Below are 22,119 nucleotides of genomic sequence, written 5' to 3'. Positions count from 1 at the left end.
CCTCCCAACACACATGTAGCGTCCATTTACCGAACAACCTGGCTAAGCATGCATTTAATGGGGGGTCCGGGCTAATCCTATATTTAATAGCATACTAAGGGCCATTTCCGCAACAATATATCTATATATATATATATATATATATATATGTATATATATATATATATATGTATATATATATATATATATATATATATATATATATAAAAAATACATATACATATATATACACAACATCTTGCTTTTTCAGTTTCTGTTCCAAACAAGTCTGGAGCGCGCACGCACGGTTTTGATATCAAACAAGAAATGTGAAAATAAGTAATATTGTCCTGTTTGAGGTTAAGACACCAGATTTTGCACTGAACCTCAGATTGTATTGCTATTACCACCTGAGCTTTTCTTTCCAATTAAAACTGGAAACGAATCAGCATTTAATTGACCATCCAGTTTTCCAGAGAATAATTTTACATGAAAACAATCAATTATCTTCCAAAATTATATTTGCAGACACATGTCCACTGGAGTATTCGCTCATCCAAACCCTGCCACCCATAACTATTCTAATGTAAGAGTGCTTTACTTGGAGTCGAGTCACTACAATTTTAACTAACTGGAAATAGCTAGTTAATAAAAATATTCTTTAAAAAGCATTCCCCAAAAAATAATCCCATGATTCCTAGCTTGGGGGAAGTCATATTTCTAAAAATAAATTAGAAACAGCAGTTTATTAACACATACAAATGGCTCAATCCCTTCCGTGAAGTGGGGTGAGGGAGGGGAGGGGTGGGGGTGAGGGAGGGGTGGGGGTGAGGGAGGGGTGGGGGTGAGGGAGGGGTGTGCAAAGGAGGGGATGTACAACGCCCAAGGTCCGAATTGAATAGGAAAACTGAAAAGCAAGCAGAATGACAGCAAGCAGGGGAGGTAAAGATTTGCTGGCATGTTGGGTGTTGGCATGAGCGAAAGCTGTGTGTCACACCGGTAAGCTGCGCTGTTATATACCGAGGTCTGTGCCACATTTACTGATCTGCTGTATTTCAAGAGGCGTACTGTGTTCCCAGTCATTTGGCAGCATGCTGTAACATACTCCGACGACACTGCCATGCTGTGTACTGCAACATTCAATCTACCATGACATGCTGTGCCCAGAGCTCCCCATGCTTCTTACCATAACTGAGTTACTGCGGGTGTAATGTCCGTTAGTGGTTAGCATTCTCAAAGAGGGTGGTTCACTCTGCAATTCGCGCACACACGCAAGGATGTGAGGAGGGGCAAAGTTCGTTTTGGAATGTAACGGGGGCAGAGGGGGACAGAATAATTTATGCAAGTTTAAAATAAATTATTGAGGTGAGGTGGAAGTTTTGAAAAGGGAAGGGAATGGCATGGAAAATAAATCCAAGTGTGTTCAGGATAAAGGTAAACTGTGTACGAAATATAAGGTTCAAAAAAGGAAGCTATCTCACCTTACATTAAAAATATAAAAATTAAATACAACAAAGCTAATAATTTACAAGCAAGCTTCATTCAATAAAACATCATCTTTCTTGACCCCAATCACAGACTTAAAGTGCCTTGATCAAACTCATCGATGGAATAATACTTTCCCTCAACGTCATTTTCCACAGCAAGAAAAAGCAGGAAGTTATCTTTATTATTTAATATTGAGGTGTGTAAAAGGGCAGGACAACACGTCACTGTATCGAGGTCAGGGCAGTGGGAAGTAGGTGGAAAAGGGCCGTACATTACCAGTGAAGAAAAGCTGATCTCATATTGTCGAATTGATAGATTATAAGGAAGGCAACAATGTTTGCGATGACCCTTGTGAGAGAACTAATTAAGTTTGAAATAAATTGGGGGTTATGAGAGTTTGAGGGGAGGGGAGGACTGGAAAATATTTGCTTACTGCTGTGTACAAAACACTGTACTGCCACCATAACGTACAGGAAGTTGATGCTAAAGATCTACATCAAATCATAAGATCCAACCAAGACATCTGCGATGTTTACCCGAGTCGCATTCTCAAAGGCTGTGCCAGAAGAATGCAGTCATCAAGTCTGCTCAGCACACAAATACCACAAATATCCTGCCCCACTGCCCATGCTGTCTACCTCAGTCAACAGGGCTAGGAAATAACCAAGCATCTTCTATCAGAGCAACAAATCAGTAATCTACACATTCTATGAATACAGATCCCGAATCCGATACAGTTTTGTATCCCCCGGAGCTGGGATGCAAATTGGGTTGATCACGTGACAAGTCATGTAACCTGCACCAAAATATAAAGCTGTAAGTGCAGCACAACACCAAAATATATTGGAAATGCAAAAACGTTGCATCTGCATGTGAAAAAAGGCAATGTTGCAAATGTACCCAAATAACATGAACAGTCACGTTCTTGGGTTGCCATGAGACAGTCACTAGTCCTTGCAAGAGCAGCAAAACTGAATGTAAAATGGTCAGCTGGAGATACAACTATGGAAAGCAAACAAGTAGTGATGGACTGAGAAAAGGTTATCTTAGTGGTTTCAGAAAATATATGCTCAAGGGATATTGTTGTTTAATTCAGGACATAATACATCTACCTCAACAAGAAATATAACTTGCTACAAAGAGACAACTACAGTTCTGGGCTGATGTTTAATAACAAAAATAAACTAGAAAGCATCTCAAAATGCAAAGCCCGTCCACGTCCACTTTGTACCCAAACTAAACTTGATGAAAATAAAAGTTTTTTTTAAAACTTGTACATTTTAATAATTTATGTTCTTAATTTTCTCATAATAAAGGTTTGTTGAAGATTTGATGACAAAAGCTCGATTGTTAAAAATGGTGTGGCCGAGACACACACTGAAGTTCAATGGTAAATAGATAAAGAAACACACAAGTGATTTAAAAAAGGGGAATCTCATGCTTGATGTGCTGTGATGGGGCTATAAGGGCTATTTATAGAAACTACGACATTTCCCTTTCACATTTTGACCCAATTTTGAATTATTTTCTCCATATTCTGAGAATAAAGGTTTGTTGAAAATTTGATGACAAAAGCTCAAATGGTAAAAAAGGTTATGGCCTGGGCAGACAGACAAACACAGGAAATTGCAAACCCCATATCCTGCAGCGCGGGAGGACGGGCTAATTACACCTCTGCATGATCGAGCAGCGACCAATGGAGACAAATGATATTTCTAATATTGTTGCGGGAACGGTGAATATGAATCAACAAGTGTAAAACAGACGAGTTATACCATTAATATACGTTTAAAATAAGTGTGCGGTTGCTGCTTGAAAATGATAGAATACGTGTCAAAGGTTGTTTACGAGCTGATACCATGACCCTTCCACACCGTTATGTGTCCACACGCTTCCCCACCGTACCCTTCATTAATCCACTAAATCGTCCCCTATATTATCTGTCTCTGTCTCTCTTTTTGAGAATTTTCACCAGCTCGCTCCGCAAGCCCCAGCAATTCCCCACCCAACCCCGAGGATGACAGAAGTAACATCTTGTGGCCGTACGCCAATGTAAAAGCTGCGCCTGTGCTGGCAAACTGCCAAGACTGTAATTACAACTGCAGACAAGGCAGGAGGCTCTGAGAGGCCGAATGCAGAACCAATGAGTGCATGGTCGTGAGGTAAGAAAATCCGAGGGGCAGAGACGGAACAAACAGTTGGAACAGAGAGTTGGAACAGAGCAGTTCAAGGCTTGGAGCTTTTAAGTCGAGAGAACTTTGCAGCAGGACAGTGGGGGGAGACATCCTGTGGAGCCAGCCAGTGGAACAGATGAGATAAAGGAATCAACGATGTCAGACAAGCGCACATGTGCCAAGAGGCTACGGACGGAGTTGGGATGTGGTCCACCAGTCAAGCCTCTCTCCCAATAGACATGCCATCTTGATCTCCATCAGCCCAGCCAAAACCAACTCCAGGCAGGCATCGTGTGGAGACTTGGTTATTTTGTCTCCTGAACTCCTTCTGTCTGAATCCTCATGGTTTGATTGAGTAAGATAGCACATATAGGCCAGGCACATTACCCTGTTTAAGGTGCAAACCCAGAAATAAATAGTATAAAGCTGAAATTTTCAGGATAGTTTCACTTTTTAATGGTTTATCACATATCAAAAGTCCCCAACTATCCTCTGCCGGCTTCATGGTTAAATTACCTAGTTGCCTAGCAACCGTTCCCGGGACCTAGAAATTTCTTTATGAACACCCGACTGGGTTTGGAGGCTACATAACACTTCAGTTCATTACTAAAATATCAAAATGATGTAGTATAAACATCTGTATATCACTCGGTCCCCCGGGAGGGGGGGGGAAAGTATCTCACCACCGAGGGTGGGGGGGGGGGAGAGTGCGGGGGCGACTGTATCCCATCACTTCTGGAATTTTGTTTTGGGGAATGATATTAAGCCCAAATTTTAAGTACGATTATTTACCAATAACTAAACAAGAATATAGCAAGAAGAATTTGTATTTATCTAGTTTTGTTAATTAAAATTAATTTTAAAATTTAGAGGGTTTTCACTAATTTTGACCCCTTCCTTGTTCCAGCTTCCACTATGTTTACATATAAAATCCAATATAGCTGGATCTTATATATTCTGGTGGAGGAAAATGGGCCTACTGAGCCATTTAAGCATGCTTATATTAGGTTGGGTAATAAGAATTTGCTGGTGTGGATGCCACCCGTGCAGAGCATTATTGTCAGCCGGCAGATGTCAGGTATCCGATGGTTAATAGCTAATCCACCTTGTAACTTAACCAACCAATACCTCACACCTGAATGACCACAACGCTTCTATGAAGAAAAGTTTTGGATTTTTGAATTTCCAGTGCCTTATGGAATATTATTGTTGTCATCATGCTGTGTAAATATTCATTCTTACAAATCATGCTTCCATCTTAATCTATTTCTTATATATTTTTGCAGGTGAAATGGATGACGACTGCTTGATCTGCGGTGAATCATTGGCAGTGGGCGATGTCGTAAATGTGAACAAAGGCCGCACAACTCTCGTAGAGGCAAGCCTAGGACGTGGAGATGGCCTTTCTATACACATGGAAACTAAATCACCTCTTAGATTACACACTATATGTCGGAAAAATTATTCACGCCCCAGCAGCATACAGGCGTGTGCAAGCAAAACCGCCGGTGACAGTCGTTCGTATGAAAATTCAGAGGCTGACACACCACGTTTGCATTCCTCTCTAAGAGCATTTGATTTTAAAGTAGACTGCCTTTTCTGTGGCAAAGAAGCAAGCATGAGAGTGGAAACAAAAAAGGAACCAAAATACAGGAAAACCATATGTGAGGTGAGAACAATTACATTTCGCAATCGTATCCGATGCCGTGCAATCGAACGTAACGACGATTGGGGTGAAGCTGTTATGAGACGAGTTGACAGTGCAATTGATCTGGTGGCATCTGAAGGGAAATACCACAAGACATGTAATTTGGAGTTCTTTTGCAATACAGAGGATATAAATAAAAAAGCCATCGCATGCCTGGCCGACCAGAAGATTTAATTAAAGCTAAAGCCTTTGTTGCGATTTGTGACTTTATTGAAAATGACGATGAGTGCCAGTACTCGATATCTGAATTACATCACATTATGGAAACGTTCCTTGATGGACATGCAGGTTATACTACGAAGTATCTGAAAGCAAAATTACTAGATCATTATGGTGACAATATAATCATAACTGAAGTCCCAGGTAAGAACGGCATAGTTAGCTTTAAAGACACTGCGTACCCAATACTTCATGACAAGTGGTACACTGAAAAGTGAAAAGACAAGAACCAAGAACGCAGACGCATTGTCGAGACAGCAGCATCCATTATACGGGAGGACATCTGCTTGTCTGTGTATAACTGTGATAAATATCCCTCAGTGAAGAAAATTGAAGATCCGGATGAGGGTATGATACCAGAATCTTTGACGTGCTTTGTTGATGGCGTTATAAAAACTCATAGAAAACCTGCCGCTAGCATAAATTGGAAATGCCTTTCGATACAACAAGCGATAATAGCTGCCGCTAGACCACGTTCGTTCATTTCTTCTCAACTTCTCAGCATCGCTGTGTACATTCATCGTAAATATGGCTCCAAAGATCTTGTTAATATACTCAGCAGCCTGGGATATTGCAGCAGTTACAATGAAGTAAAACGATATGAATACTCGCAGATTTTGACTGGACCGCCCTCTCGAAAGCCAGGTGGATTTGTGCAGTTTATATGACAATGCCGATTTCAATGTCAATACGCTTGACGGACACAACAGCTTTCATAGCATGGGAGGCATCAGATGTATTCATCTGATAATGGGTTCTTATTTATAACTAGCATAATACATGTCAATAGATTATTGTTTTATGTTGGTTTGCGAGGCCATTTCTGGTTGCTAGGTAGAGAGATCCATCATACATTTGTTAATAATATAAATAGTAATTCATATTTGATTTTCTGTTCATCGTAATATTTTTATGCTACAATGTAAACATAAGATTGATATATTGGTGATGAAATGAAGTTTGTTAGTAGCCACCGAACTCAACCTGGTCTTTAAAAAGACTTGTCCAAGTCCCGGTAACGGTTGCTGGGCAACGAGGTAATTTAACCATAAAGCCGGCAGAGTATAGTTGGGGACTTTTGATATGTGATAAACCATTAAAAACTGAAGCTACACTGAAATTTTCAGCTTTATACTATTTATTTCCGGGTTTAAATTTATTTTTCCTGGCCTAATAAGTCAACGAGATATCATGGGTGCAAAAGGATTTTAGTGTGCAGAATAATTGTGATGCGTGTGCCTTTTCTTGTTCCCTCCATCACTCGTTCTCATCGATAAAAATAGGACCATTGCACCTGGAGCTTAATTGGGTCCTGGCCTAATGTTGTAACTAATATATGGTAGCAATCAAACTGGTGGGTCTGGGGAAGAAGATTTTTGAAGGAATTTACGTGATTTTCCCAATAATTTATAAAGTCCACCATTTTGACACTTAAAGTGATGTGAACAGAACGAGCTTTGCTATCCCCGGCACGAGTCAGGAGCGGAACGTTGCTGCCAAATTTCAGCCAGATCGGCTCAGTGGTTTGGCTCGGAGAAGCCAAAATAGGGGACGGACGGACACAGACAGACAGACAGACGGTACACGATGTCGATACCTTATTTGGAATTCCAATTCCAGATAAGCTCGTATTAAATGTCAGTGTGTGTGGTGAAGGGATGGGAGTCCAGAGGGAAAAGGCAGGGGTAGGGTGGAGTCAGGAGTGAGGGGGTGGTGTGGAATGAGATAAGAGGAGGAACGTGAAAGGGTGGGGTGGGGTGCGAGAAGTAGGGGTGGTGTGGGATGAGGGAGGGTGAGGGAGGGTGAGGTGTGCAAGGAGAGACCCGGAATTGCCCGGCAATGCTAAGTACCTATGCTTTTGCTCTCACCCCCCCCCCCCTTTCCCTCATTCCCTACCCCTCCTCTCTCTATCCCCTCGGTGGTATTTGTCGTCTATAATAATATGTGTGTGTCCTCCATAACTCCAAAACCATGAAACCTTGCAGCCCAAAACTTTGCATGCATACGAAGGGAGCTCCAAGGGAGTGCATCAATGACAACTGGGTATTTGGTGAAATTTAAACACCCCTTTTGAAGATAATTAACAGGGTGCTCATCATTAAAAAACAAGGTCTCTCTCTCTCTCTCTGTCTGTCTCTGTCTCTCCGTCTTCTCTCTCCCTCTCCCCCCCCTCAACTATCTCTCCCCCCCCTCACCTCTCTCTCTCTGCTGGCTGTGGATACGTTGCGTGTACTGTCATGGCTGCTCCTTGCTTCGTGTCATGAGTATCCCTCGTCTGCCGTAGTGTTTAGTGTTTCCACATTCCCCATTTTTCGTTTTTCTACTTGTGAATTTTTCCCGTGTTCTTTCCTTTGGAGAGAGAAAGAGAGAAAGAGAGAAAGAGAGAAAGAGAGAAAGAGAGAAAGAGAGAAAGAGAGAAAGAGAGAGAGAGAAAGAGAGAAAGAGAGAAAGAGAGAAAGAGAGAAAGAGAGAAAGAGAGAAAGAGAGAAAGAGAGAAAGAGAGAAAGAGAGAGAGAGAGAAAGAGAGAAAGAGAGAAAGAGAGAAAGAGAGAAAGAGAGAAAGAGAGAAAGAGAGAAAGAGAGAAAGAGAGAAAGAGAGAAAGAGAGAAAGAGAGAAAGAGAGAAAGAGAGAAAGAGAGAAAGAGAGAAAGAGAGAAAGAGAGAAAGAGAGAAAGAGAGAAAGAGAGAAAGAGAGAAAGAGAGAAAGAGAGAAAGAGAGAAAGAGAGAAAGAGAGAAAGACAGAAAAAGAGAAAGAGAGAAAGAGAGAAAGAGAGAAAGAGAGAAAGAGAGAAAGAGAGAAAGAGAGAAAGATAGAAAGAGAGAAAGAGAGAAAGAGAGAAAGAGAGAAAGAGAGAAAGATAGAAAGATAGAAAGATGAAAAGATAGAAAGATAGAAAGATAGAAAGAGAGAAAGAGAGAAAGAGAGAAAGAGAGAAAGAGAGAAAGAGAGAAAGAGAGAAAGAGAGAAAGATGAAAAGATAGAAAGATAGAAAGATAGAAAGATAGATAGATAGATAGATAGATAGAGAGAGAGAGAGAGAGAGAGAGAGAGAGAGAGAGAGAGAGAGAGAGAGAGAGAGAGAGAGAGAGAGAGAGAGAGAGAGAGAGAGAGAGAGAGAGAGAGAGAGAGAGAGAGAGAGAGAGAGAGAGAGAGAGAGAGAGAGAGAGAGAGAGAGAGAGAGAGAGAGAGAGAGAGAGAGAGAGAGAGAGAGAGAGAGCCCACGGTCTCGTGTCGAGAAAATCGTAAGCCGAAGGTCTAGCATGGCTACCGGGGGAGGTTTTTCTCGCTCACTGTGACCATGTTCTTTATCGATTGATATCTTGGTGTTTGTGAAACACCTTATTCTCTCGGCAAAGTTTACTCACTTGTTTTCCTGAGTTTAGAATGGCGGGTGAACATTTCCGCATTGAGATGTTCGAGTCACTAACCCGGAAACACGGTGTGTTTTACATTCCTCCCAGTGAGGTGGAACTTAACGATGTACTTTCCGCGATTGGTAACATCGTTGGATCACATAACATTCGTGCTGCTTGTTGCATGAATAAGAAGTTTGTCGTGTTTGTGTCGGAGGAACACATGGTAGCAACAATAGTTGAGCATGGCCTGTTTATCGAACCGAACACTTACCTCTCTGTGTTCGCTTTGCAGGCCCCAACAGTGAAAGTTAACATTACTAATATTCCACCATTCATAAGGAACCAGGACTTGTGTAAACAGTTAAACAAGTTCGGTAAGGTTGTGTCGAGGATCTCAATGGTACCGATGCGTAATGGTAGCGATAAGTGTAAACATGTCATGTCTTTTAAAAGAGTGGTTTCTATGATACTACCTGAAAATGAAAAAAACACTAAATGTCGTGCTAAGTGCAAAAATCAATGGGTTTGAATATAAAATGTTTTCCTCCTCAGAGGTCATGACGTGTTTTGGGTGCAAGACTTATGGGTGGCATGTGAAGAGTGCTTGTCCCAATGCGGTTACACCGCAAGAAAGTGAAGATGTGGTGAGGAACGATTTTCCTCACCACATACTAATGGGGAGAAGGTGAATCGGGAGCCTAGCTCCACCCCACCGGCCAAGGTGTGCGATGAGTTAGACTCGTCCACCCCGACCGGCGTTGGAGATAGGGTGTTTGATCGTGATGTAATTAATCCTCCCCCACCAAAGGAGGAAGTGAAAGTGGTTGATTCTTCTCCTTTACCATCCACTGTACAGGACAGTGTGGACGATATGGAGCTATCCATTACGGATACCAGGAAAAAAGGCCAAAAACGGACAAACGTTGATGCCTTTGATGCTAAGGAGCAGAATAAGGTCCAGATGGTGTCAGGATCACGGGACCTCCAAGGAACGTCCCACATCGGAAACCCCTTGGTGGTACCGGAGTTATGTGCGGGTGTGGAAGCGTCGCTTGCTCCACTTGCCGACTCTGAGCGGTACACAGAGAATAGTGAAGTATCTCAGGATGTCTTAAGTGTTTGTCCTGATAGCCAAACTTATTCAGATGAGTTAACAGTTGCGTCTGACAGTGATGGGGAAATAGATAAAGGGGAAAATCCCTGCGAGTTAAATGTCAACTCCTCCCTCACAGATGATGATGTAAGGGTTGTGGAGGGGAAGGACATGGACAAGGCAAATTCGGAGGGGTCCGTAAACAGGGCACAACTTTCTGTTCCCATGGGATCTCTTGAGCCACAAGTAAGTGTTCCACAAGTCATAGGGGAGGCCATAGATGAAGCACTTGATTCAGACGAAACCTCTTCTACTCCACAATTCAGTGCTTTATACTCTCAAGAGGATGAGGGGGGAAACAACACAACCTCAGTGTCTCAAGAAAATGTAATTAAATTCTTGGATGATACATTCAGGAAAATACATGTAAAAATCAAAGATTACTTCCCGAATCTACACAATTTCATTAAAACTGCAAGGAGTATGATTCGTGATCCTTATCAGGTTAACATGTCAGATCCCCAATTCCAATGGTTAAGGAAACGTGTTACTCGGGCTGATAAAGAGCTTCAAGAATAACTAACAGAATGGAGATGAAAGTAACATCCCTGAAGATCAATGGAGGCCACAGCTGTGTGTGTCACCTCCAGGTGTTTCAGCTCTTTCAAAATGAAAAAAATTGAGATGCTAATGCTACAGGAGACGCATGCAAATCAGTCTTCTGAGGATGAGTGGCGTAGAATCTTTAAAGGTTGTCTTTTTTTTTCTCTAGTGCGCTTGTTGAGGCCAAGGCTGGTGTGGCAATAGTGTTGCATCCTAGACTCCAGCCTTCGGAGATAACTTGTAAGGAAATTTGTAAAGCTTACTTACTGTTTGTGCAATTTGTCAGTTGTAACCTAAAGATTTGCATGACTAATGTTTACTGTCCTTGTGCTAACTCTGAAAGAGGTGCCTTTCTGTACAAGTTGGCAGAGTTTGTAAGCATCATTGACTTGACCATGTTGTTGTGTCTGGGGATGACTACAACTGCACCCTCAACCCACAACTTGATCGGAACACTTGTGAGCCTCATCCACCCAGTGCAAGGCCTTTGGCACAGCTAGTTAAAAAGTTTAAACTGGTGGATGTGTGGCGGGTACCAAACCATAATATCCGTCAGTATACATGGGTTTGTGTATCAAGAAATGCTTTGACGATGGCTAGTTTAGACAGATTTTATGTTCATCATGAAATGGTAAACATTGTTAAGAACTCGTATATCAGGCCGTCTGGTTTTTCCGATCATCACATGATTGTTATGGTGTGTGGCTTTCCTCATCATGTCTGTGGAAGTGCATATTGGACTTTTAATTTGAAACTTTTACAAACTGCACATTTTATAGAAGCTTTTAAAATGGTTTGGGAAAAATGCGAGTCACAAAAGGGTTCATATTTGAACTTAAGACAATGGTGAGACTGTACAAAGTCCCAAATCAAATGTTTTTGCCAACAATACTGCTCTTACAGCACATACAACGCTTTTGGTGTGATATCTGCTTTAAAAAACGATATACTTATCTGTGAGCAGAAAGCTGGATTGTCCAGCATGAATGTCCAGCAGTTGTCGGAGAAAAGGACCCTTCTGGCTGAAATGGTGAAAGAGCGGGCGGCCGGTGCTTTCGTCCGACTGCGGAACGAAAAAAATCCAACTTGACACACCAAACAAAGGGTTCTTCAATTTGGAAAAAACGGTCAAGACCTCTCAACAAATCCATTCTTTGCGCTCTTCTGGTGGTGATTTGTTGACCTCCCAGAGTGTTATCAAGCATGAACTACAAGACTATTTTTCTAAATTCTTCGCAAAAAGAACTGTGAATGAGGAGAACAGGAATGCGATGCTTGAACTGCTTCCTTCTCTGTCTGAAGACCAACAACAATTGCTTGAGCCTGGCATTTCTCTTGGAGAACTTACTGCTGCGCTTAAGGAGAGCACAGATGGGAAAGCCACTGGACTTGAAGGCCTTCCGGCTGAATTTTATAAGGCTTTCTGGGACATTCTAGGCCCGACTCTTCTTGAGGTCTTTCAGGAGAGTGTTGAACAAGGTGAATTGCCACTGAGTTGCCGGAGGGCAGTTTTGTGTCTCCTTCCGAAGAAAGGAAACCTGCATGAGACCGCAGATTGGCAGCCTGTGTCACTCCTCAACACGGACTATAAAATATTGTCAAAAGCACTTGCAACCCGTCTAAAGGAAGTCATCTCTTTCTTGATTGGCACTGATCAGTCATACTGTGTTCCAGAACGTTCCATATACGATAATATTTTTTTGGTGAGAGACTTGATCAGTCTCGGTCGAACGACATCTTCTGATTTTGGTTTATTTCTTTTAGATAAAGAAAAAGCTTTTGACAGTGTTAACCATTCTTTTTATGCCTCCGCACCAAGGGTGCTGGAGGCATTATGTATCCTGGTTGTCCGTCTATCCATCCGTCCATATTTTCGTTTACGCGATAACTCAATAAGCAAATTGTAGAATTTCATCAAACTTGGTAAAGAGGTAAAGCAAGACAGGGCAATTAAGTGATTTGATTTTTGGCCAGATGTGATAAAGGTCAAGGGTCAAAGGTCAAGGTCAAACTCAGAAATTTCACTGTTTACGCCCTAACTCAAGAAATATTGGACAGAATTTCATCAAACTTGGTACAAAGGCAAAGTAAGACAGGTCAATTAAGTGATTAGATTAAGTCAATTAAGTCTCTGTGTCTCTGTCTGTGTCTCTGTCTGTGTCTCTGTCTGTGTCTCTGTCTGTGTCTCTGTCTGTGTCTCTGTCTGTGTCTCTGTCTGTGTCTCTGTCTGTGTCTCTGTCTGTGTCTCTGTCTGTGTCTGTGTCTGTGTCTGTGTCTCTCTCTCTCTCTCTCACACTCACCTCTCTGTCTCTCTCTCTCTCTCTGTGTCTGCCTCTCTTTGTCTGTCAGTCTGTGTGTGTGTGTGTGTGTGTGTGTGTTTGCATGTGTGTGTGTGTGTGTGTGTGTGTGTTTGCATGTGTGTGTGTGTGTGTGTGTGTGTGTGTGTGTGTGTGTGTGTGTGTGTGTATGTGTGTGTCTGTCTGTCTCACCTCTCACTCACACACATCTCTCACACACACTTCTCTCTCACACACCTCCCTCTCAGTCACCCTCATCTGTGTGTCTGTGTCTGTGTCTCTATCTCTCTCTCTCTCTCTCTGCCTCTCTCTCCCTCTCTCTCCGCCTCTCTCTCCGTCTGTCTCTCTGTCTGTCTCTCTCTCTCTCTCTCTTTCTCTCTATCTCTCACACTCTCTCTCTCTCACACCTCTCTCTCTCACCTATCACCTCTCTCTCACACCTATCACCTCTCTATCTGTCTCTCTCTCGCTCTCTCACCCTCACCTTAGTGTCCGTCTCTCTCTCGCTCTCTCACCCTCACCTTAGTGTCCGTCTCTCTCTCGCTCTCTCACCCTCACCTTAGTGTCCGTCTCTCTCTCGCTCTCTCACCCTCACCTTAGTGTCCGTGTCTCTCTCGCTCTCTCACCCTCACCTTAGTGTCCGTCTCTCTCTCGCTCTCTCACCCTCACCTTAGTGTCCGTCTCTCTCTCTCTCGCTCTCTCACCCTCACCTCTCGGTCTGTCTCTCTATCAATCTCTCACCTCTCTTTCTCTCTCACCCTCACGTCTCTGTCTGTCTGTCTGTCTGTCTGTCTGTCTCTCTCTCTCTCACCATCACCTCTCTCGCATCTCTCTCACTCTCTCACCCTAACCTCTTTGTCTGTCTCTCTTTGTCTGTCAGTCTGTGTGTGTGTGTGTGTGTCTGTCTCACCTCTCACTCACACACGTCTCTCACTCACCCTAATCTGTCTGTGTGTGTGTCTGTCTCTCTCTGTCTGTCTGTCTCTCTCTCTGTCTTTGTCTCTCTCCCTCTCTGTGTCTCTCTGCCTGTCTGTCTCTGCCTCTCTCTCTCTCTCTCTGTTTCTCTCTCTCGTTCTCTCACCCTCACCTCTCTGTCTGTCTGTCTCTCGCTCTCTCACCCTCACCTCTCTGTCTCTCTCTCTGTCTGCCTCTCTTTGTGTGTCTGTCTGTCTCACCTCTCACACGTCTCTCACACACCTCCCTCTCACTCACCCTCATGTGTCTGTGTCTGTGTCTGTGTCTGTGTCTGTGTCTGTGTGTGTCTCTCTCTCTCTCTCTCTCTCTCTCTCTCTCTCTCTCTCTCTCTCTCTCTCTCTCTCTCTCTCTCTCTCTCACACACCACTCTTTCGGACAAAACATGGTGGAAACGTTGTGTGTGTGGCAAGGATGAATTGAATTGATTTTGGTGAAGATCTGAATCTGAATCTGGATACGAGAATTATTTAATTCTTAAAATGATTCTTCACCATTGAAAGATCGGGCCAAAAACGATATAGTACTGGATAGCATGATATTTCAAAAATGTATTGGCCCCGATATGTTCTCGTGGATCAGGTATTGCGTGGCGGAGGTATACACTCTTCCGAGTGCCCTCTAGTTTTGTTCTGAAATAATCAGAATCACTACAATTTAACACAGGTTGAGGCCAATTAACTTGATGTGTGATTTTGAACGTGATTGGTTACAGCTGAGCTAATTTACAATTGCTATTACAAGGGGGGTGGGCACTTATCCAACCAAGATATTCTAGGTTTGTATTTTTAATTAATTTTCTGAAATTTGTAGAATTTGTTTTTCACTTGGAAGTTGTGGGTTGCGATGTGCAAATAATGGTGTAAAGAGTCTAATTTAATGCAATTTCATTCCAGGCTATAAAGCAACAAAAGTTGAAAATTTTGAAAGGGGGTGTAGCCTTTCTTTCCGCACTGTAGATTAGTGAACGAATGATCCTTTTTTTTTTCCTCTTCTTTCTTCCGATATATCTTTTAACAAACACTATGACTATTCAATCCAACAAAACCCGTTGTCAACCTGCTTTCAAAGTCCCGCCAAAAGCGTACCTAAGTCTATGCCTCTAAGTATCTGCTATGCTAATATCAGGGGCATTCATGGCAATTTCTCTGCCATGTAATCCTTCTTGAAATTGAACTCTCCAGATCTGCTTACTCTTTGTGAAACACGTTTCCACACTGAGGTGTTCTCTGAATCTCTTTGCAGTGCATGGCTACATCCTCCATGGGCTTAATTTTCCACCTTCTCATGGTTTGTATACTTATGCAAAGGCCTCTCTAGCACTTGGCCGTGAGGTCTCCCTTGAGGATCTGACACTAGAATTTGTGCTTTTGCCTCGTACTTTTGCATTCCACTGGCTGCCTATATGTTTTTTTTTTGTTGTTTTTTTTTTTAAATCGCTCTCCATCATTGCCCCATTGCTCTACTTCAGATACTATTACTGATAGTATTAATATGGTGCTGTCTCAACATCCAACTGCTGATATTATGGTCTTTGGAGACTTCAGTGTTCATCACAAAGAATGGTTAGCTCACTCTCACAGCAGATGCTCCTGGTGTCAATGCATTTAACTTTGCCATGTCGCATGGCTTTACTCAGATCATTTCAGCTCCGACTCAAATTCCTGATCGAGTTACTGAAAACAGGTATCTTCTTGATTATTTTTGTGCTCAAATCCTAAGGATTTTTTCTGCAAAAATCCTCCCCACCTTGAGGAAATTGATTATGTCAACATCGAAGTTCAGGTTTATTCCTCAATGTGAATAGTCACTGAACAAGTGAATAGGCATTTTGCTGAAAACTCCAAACTTGAAGACCATGGACACCCATTGCCTATTTGTCCTTCCCATCTTGACACCAGGCTTTGCACTATCATCACACCCAGGAAAGTTGCTAAGATTATTCAAGGGTTCGACATCTCAAAATCTACTGGACCAGATTGAATCCCTGCAATTGTTAACCTCCGCCATCGAAGATCGGAGGTTACTGTTTTCACCCCTTTCTGTTTGTTTGTTTGTTTGTTTGTTTGTAAACAGTATTACAGAAAAACTCCTCGACGGATTTCGACGAAACTTGGTGGGGGGATTACGTATGGTCCAAAGATCATGCCATTAGATTTTGGACTTGGTCCAAAGTCCAATATGGTCGCTATGGTGGCCATTTTGAAAAAAATTGAATTTTTTTTTTTTGCATTTCTACATGTTTTAAGTGATTTCCAACCCCCCCTCCCCCAAAATTTTTTTGCAACTTTTTTTTCAACAAAATTTCGAATTTTTTTATGCATCTCTACATGTTATAAGTGATTTCCAACAAAAAACATGCCAACATTATAATTGCGGCTGATTTTGGAACTTCAGGTGGATATACCCACGTAAAATCAATTTCTTTCTCAAGGAATCTAGTTATGACGAATGAATTGAGTATGTAAAAGTTAAAAGTAAAAGGGAAAGTTGCAAACTATAACTCTGTGAGCACTGTTGACGTCAAATTGAATGAATAGGACATCAGGGTTCACTTGAGTGACCTAGCAGTATTGGCGGCGGAGGTTTTGCACTCTACCGAGTGCTCCCCCTCTAGTTTTGAAGATGTGTTCACCTAAACTGTCTTCCGTTTCTATACAATTTCTGACTTCCGTGCAAATCATCAAATATCTGTGGTACATGAGGGACAGTCATCCCCTGCCCATAATAGGAAAGCTGGTGTTCCTCAGAGATCTGTGTTGGGTCCAATATTGTTCTTGTTATTTAGCAATGACCTGCCTGATTGTATTCTTTCTCAGTAAAGCATTTACGCAGATTACAGGACTGTATACGAGCTACCCAGGAACCTTGTCTCCTCCTTCTCATGTCCATGCCGTAGTACCACTCTCAATCAGGACCGAGAGAGTGTGATTAACTGGGGAAAAGACTGGCTTGTTAATTTCAACCAAAAAAAAGACTCACTTGTTGTCTGTATCTAGTTCAAGATCACCTTCTTTTCCAACCGTCTATGGATTATTCACCTTTGCAGGAACTTCCTGTTGTCAGTTTGCTTGAATTGGATATCAGCTCAAATCTCAACTGGGGAAAAGTACACTACCGGTTGAAAGTTTTAGAACACCCCCATTTTTCCAGTTTTTACTGAAATTTAAGCAGTTTAATGTTTCGATGTACTCTGAAATTAAAGCAGAGAATAAATAGACAATTGCAGATAAAAAAGAAATCATGGAATCGTTTTGTTGAACAAAATTTAATCCAAAATTTTGACTCATCAAAGCAACCACCTTTTGCAGATATAACAGCCGAACATACTCCGTGGCATTCTTTCAACAATGGAAATCAAATATTGTTCGGAAAGTTCTTCCCAACACTGTTGCAGAAGTTCCCACAAATGTGCTGCACTTGAAGGTTGCTTTGCTTTCACCCTTCTGTCCAGTTCATCCCAAACCAGCTCGATGGGGTTTAAGTCTGGAGACTGTGCTGGCCATTCCATGATTTGAAGCCGAACGTCTTGTTCTTTTCTTCGAAGGTAGTTCTGACATAGCCTGGAGGTATGCTTTGGGTCGTTATCTTGCTGTAGGATGAACCCCTGACCAACTAGGAAAAGACCAGAGGGTATTGCATGGTGCTGCAAAATGCTGTGGTAGTCCTTTTGGTTCAGGGTGCCAGTCACTCTGTACAAGTCGCTGACTCTGGATCCAGCAAAAGAGCCCCAGATCACCATGCTTCCTCCTCCATTTTTGACAGTTGGTGTCACACACTGAGGAACCATCCTTTCGCCGACTCGACGGCGTACAAAAACCCTGCGTGATGAACTGAAGATTTCAAATTTTGATTTATCGGTCCATAAGACCTTCCAGTTTTCAGTAGTCCACTGGCAGTGCTTCATGGCCCAGGCAAGCCTCTTTTTCTTATTTTTCCATCTTAGCAATGGCTTTCTTGCTGCCACTCGAGCTGTCAAACCTGCATCTCGAAGTCTTCTCTTTACAGTTGAAACTGAGACTTCCTTACTTCGACCAGTGTTTAGCTGTGCTTGAAGCTGCTGTACAGTGAGCCACCTATCATGTAAGCTGTTGAGTCTCAGAAACTTGTCTTCTGATTGTGTTGTAGCTTTGGGTCTGCCAGACCTCTTCCTGTCAGAGTTTCCTCCAGTTTCCAATTGCCTTTTGATGGTGTCGGAAACTGTACTCACCGACACCTTGGCTTCTTTGCAATTTCTCTAAAGGAAAGACCTACACTTTTAAGGGTTATAATGGTCTGTCTGTCTTCCTTTGTTAATTGTCTTTTTCTTGCCATTATGATAGCAATATACTCCTTTCTGCAGTGCAATATTGTCCAAACAATGCTTCAGAGGGTGTAGCAACACAGTCTGTTCTAACACTGCTTTTATATAGAGAGAGGATTTGTAACTAATCAACAAAAGTTGGGACACCTGTAGGAATTGTTTGCATGAACTTTCAAGGCTTAATTTACTTCCATTGCTGCAGAACAGCTGCAGTTGCTAACCCATTACTTGTTCCCTGAAAAGGGCCTTTTTAACAACTCTGAAATGTACATTATTTTTCAGTTTTTGGTAACCTAAACTTTTTTTCAAACCTCTGGCAGTTTACCGCTTGGCTTTGTACCATTTCAGGTTATTCACTGGACTTGAACTGCTTAAATTTCAGGAAAAACCTGGAAAAATAGGTGTGTTTTAAAACTTTTGACCAGTATTGAACATCTCTGGTATTGCTAAAAGAGCCTCCCAGCACCTTATTCATGCTCGGTAATACCTTCCTCAAGCCACTGTGCTCCATATATGTATATGTATATGTATATGTATATGTGTATATATATATATATATATATATATATATATATATATATATATATATATATATATATATATATATATATATATATATATATATACACACACACACACACACACACACACACACACACACACACACACACACACACACACACACACACACACACACACACAAGGCCACTGTACAACCGGTCATGGAGTATTATTACCATATTGGGGCTGGTGCTCTAGCCTGTCACATATCTCTCCTTAACAGAATCCAGCGACAGGCTGCCATTCTGGTGGGATAAGAGTTGGCATTATCCCTGGAACCTCTTTCAGTCCACCACTCTGTTGATTCCTTGAGCCTTTTCTACAGATATTAACACGAAATGTGCTCTGGGGCTCTCTCACAGGTTGTTCCACCTTAGCATACTTTTTGTCACTCTACACGTTTGGCAGTTTCTTCCCACCCATACACTGCATCTGTCCCGAAGAGCAAGACTATGTAAGACGAGATGTTTGTCTGCGTGGCCATTTTGCTCAGATTGCAAAATGAATCTTTGTCAAACTTTCGGAGGTTCATCAATGAGTGCTGTGGAGTATTGTTGACAAAACTTTTATTTCATTTAATTTTGACCAAAAAAATAAATAAATAAATATATAAATAGAAGGGTTGGATTAAAAAAAAAAATTGCTCTATCATGCCCAAGCCATTTTAGCTATGTGAAAGGTAATAATAAATGATCCCTGACCCCATTCTTTAGTGGGAATACGGAAACGTTTTAAGCACCCACAAAAAAAAAAATGATTTCTTCAAAATGCCAACAGGATGAGAACAGCACAGAGCAATGCCGGGTACCTCTGGCAGTATTATATAACAATTCCAGTGTTGATCAAAGCACAGAGCAGACGCAAACTACCCCAAGTGACCTGGCCATACCTCTTGAGGCATTATATCTCGTATGAAAATTTAAGATGCACTTTAAATTTTGATAGCAGCAGTAATTTTGCGATCTCCAAAAGAGGGGAATGAATAGAAAGGAAATCTGATCTCCAAAAAAAATGCAAATGAATATAAAGAGGTGAAACTACCCCCCCCCCCCTCCCCATGCCAAAAAACAATGCCAAGCAAATATACTGTGTACTACCAAAAGGTCAAATAAGTTGGTTACTAAAGTTAAACCAATTAACAAAATAAAGAAATTAGCAATAGAGGCAGCAGTATAAGTTGAAATTACACGTGACATTTTACTGATAGTACAAGTGAAATAAAAATAATTTTAAAAGGAATATTTTAAAAGAACAATGAAGAATAACTATGTACCTCACAGGAAGAGGGTTGACTTTGGTAGCTGGGAACAATTTTGAAGGTGATGCTTCCTCTCATCTCTCTCTGGGAACAAAGATGGCCTGCATTTAGGGGATAAATAAACTGTATCCGAGAAGAAAAAATATTTTAATGACGAGAAGGGCACTCTTTGAGTTCGCGACGTTGCCAAATATGCCTCCGCCCACATTATTATATCATTATACGTACTTGTACCAAATTTGATAATCCCTGCACCCAGATTCAAAATATTAAACAATTTTGGCTGCCAGACCATGTGTCTGATCAGGTTAAAATTTAAAACATACATTCCCCATGACAACTAGATCATAATTGTGGCGTTTCACATTGATTGATGAAGTGGTTCAAGAGAAAGAATTATTTTTTAATTTTCATTCAATCCAACATGGCTACCAGACCATGTGACCTATAAATTATTCGTAAACACCCATCCTGGTATCCTCAAGGCTTGGGGAACATGTGGGTGAAGTTTCCCCTCAATCTATCAAGCCGTTCTGGAGAAGGTTTTAAAAGTTTTATTCTTCAAAAAAAAATCATAGCTGCCAAACCATGTGACCTATGACATCATAGGTGGAAAAGTTTTTGTTCTTCATGGATAGGTGATCATATCTGGAAAACTTTGCTTCGATCTGTTCAGCCATTTTGGAGAAGAAGATTTTTGAAGGTTTTTATGTTCAAAAAAAAATATGGCTGCTGAACCACATGACGGATGTCATCAATATTTTTCCCCCATACAATTTAGCCCTAGATAACCTTCAAAGTTTTCATACTGATGAGATAAAGCATTCGGGGTCTGCAATTATGATGTCATAACAAAGCCATCACTGACATCATCAAATCACTTGTTTCCCATGGGGAGTACTTGACATGTGCCAAGTTTCATTGTTTTCCATAGAGCAGTTTCAGAGATAGAGGTCCAAAGTTTTTCCTTTTTTGTGACCTATGACATCATAATTATCATAAAAACGTTAAATATGAGTAGGAGCACCTATGGTGAAAATTTCCTGTCAATTTGATAAGCGGTTGCAGAGAAAACAGAAAATTTGCATGGACGTACGTACGTACGTACGGACAACCTGAAAACATTATGCCTCCAACGACTTCATCAGCGGAGGCAAAAAGAGGAAGAGATAAAAGAAAGCTTTTCTTCCTTCACCCTCCTCTTCTCTTCTCTGCTTTTCCAAATAAATTTCCAAACTCCATTCTCTTTCACCCCCTCTGCTAAGCCACCCAACACTAACAAAGCTGCAACAGTCCAATGATTGCAGATCCGTCTCACCAGCATTTTTTGCAACTGTTCCACAGACTGGTTCATGACGCTGATGCTGTTAATCTCTCGAATTTCATCACCAATATGCAGTGTTCCTGCAAACACCAGACCCATTATTAAAGTAAATAACGACTTCCTCGGTTCTCGCACACATCGAGAAAAACGACAGGTTAACATGTATACAACAAACCAACCAGAAGCAGCCGATATCCATCGCAGACATTTTGTTGTCAACAAGAAAATGGAACATGTCAGATTAATGGACCCCGTTCACACTTTTGTCAGTTACAAATTAAATATAGAAGCATGCTTACAATCACAACCACACCGTGAGAGTGTTAAATTTGGAGCTCAATCAATATGCTGTGCTAACGGCACAAAGTGTATTCCTTTCTCCGCCACAAGATTAACAGCCATTCTCACATTCCGAACTCAAACATTTCAAAGTGGCACACTGGTCGGTAAATATATTATGCGTCCAACTCCTACGATCGATTATATGAGCGACAAATTTTGCAGCGTGTCTCTGTGTTCCTCTTATTGGTCTAACCTCACCTTGCCTGTGTATCATGCCGCCATGCATAATTCGTGCCACAATGCATCGATTCTGCTCACTCATCTTCAGTGTGATACCCTAAGGGAAAATGATGGGGGAAGGACAGGGGGTGAGGGTGGAGGGGAGATGACATTTGCATCACCAGTGAGGGTTATTTACATCCATGGGAGTCCACACTCACGTTTCCCCCCCCCCCCCCACAATTCTTGACAAACACTGATGTATTGCTGGAGTAAAATAA

General features: G+C 41.7%; 1 protein-coding gene across 3 annotated transcripts in view; it reads right to left on the bottom strand.

Moving 5' to 3' along the window:
* CASK (calcium/calmodulin dependent serine protein kinase) overlaps positions 1 to 22,119 on the bottom strand; it is a 328,238-nt gene that overhangs the window by 130,409 nt on the left and 175,710 nt on the right. For 2 of the 3 annotated variants that reach the window (XM_085896794.1, XM_085896792.1), the window contains exons 16-19: positions 21,878 to 21,956; positions 21,332 to 21,417; positions 20,029 to 20,097; positions 1,166 to 1,231 (exon numbers count right to left, since the gene is read on the bottom strand). In XM_085896794.1, the coding sequence (XP_085752920.1) occupies positions 1,166 to 1,231; positions 20,029 to 20,097; positions 21,332 to 21,417; positions 21,878 to 21,956 (300 nt within the window). The remainder of the gene's footprint in view (positions 1 to 1,165; positions 1,232 to 20,028; positions 20,098 to 21,331; positions 21,418 to 21,877; positions 21,957 to 22,119) is intronic. The other variant, XM_085896793.1, reaches the window with a different exon arrangement.

The sequence above is a fragment of the Eptatretus burgeri genome, chromosome 10, assembly GCF_056783735.1.
Source record: "Eptatretus burgeri isolate ZD-2024b chromosome 10, Ebu_testis_v1, whole genome shotgun sequence".
Lineage (NCBI taxonomy): Eukaryota > Metazoa > Chordata > Myxini > Myxiniformes > Myxinidae > Eptatretus > Eptatretus burgeri.
The sequence above is the reverse complement of the archived record's forward strand: the minus strand, read 5'-3'. Positions and strand labels throughout refer to the sequence as shown.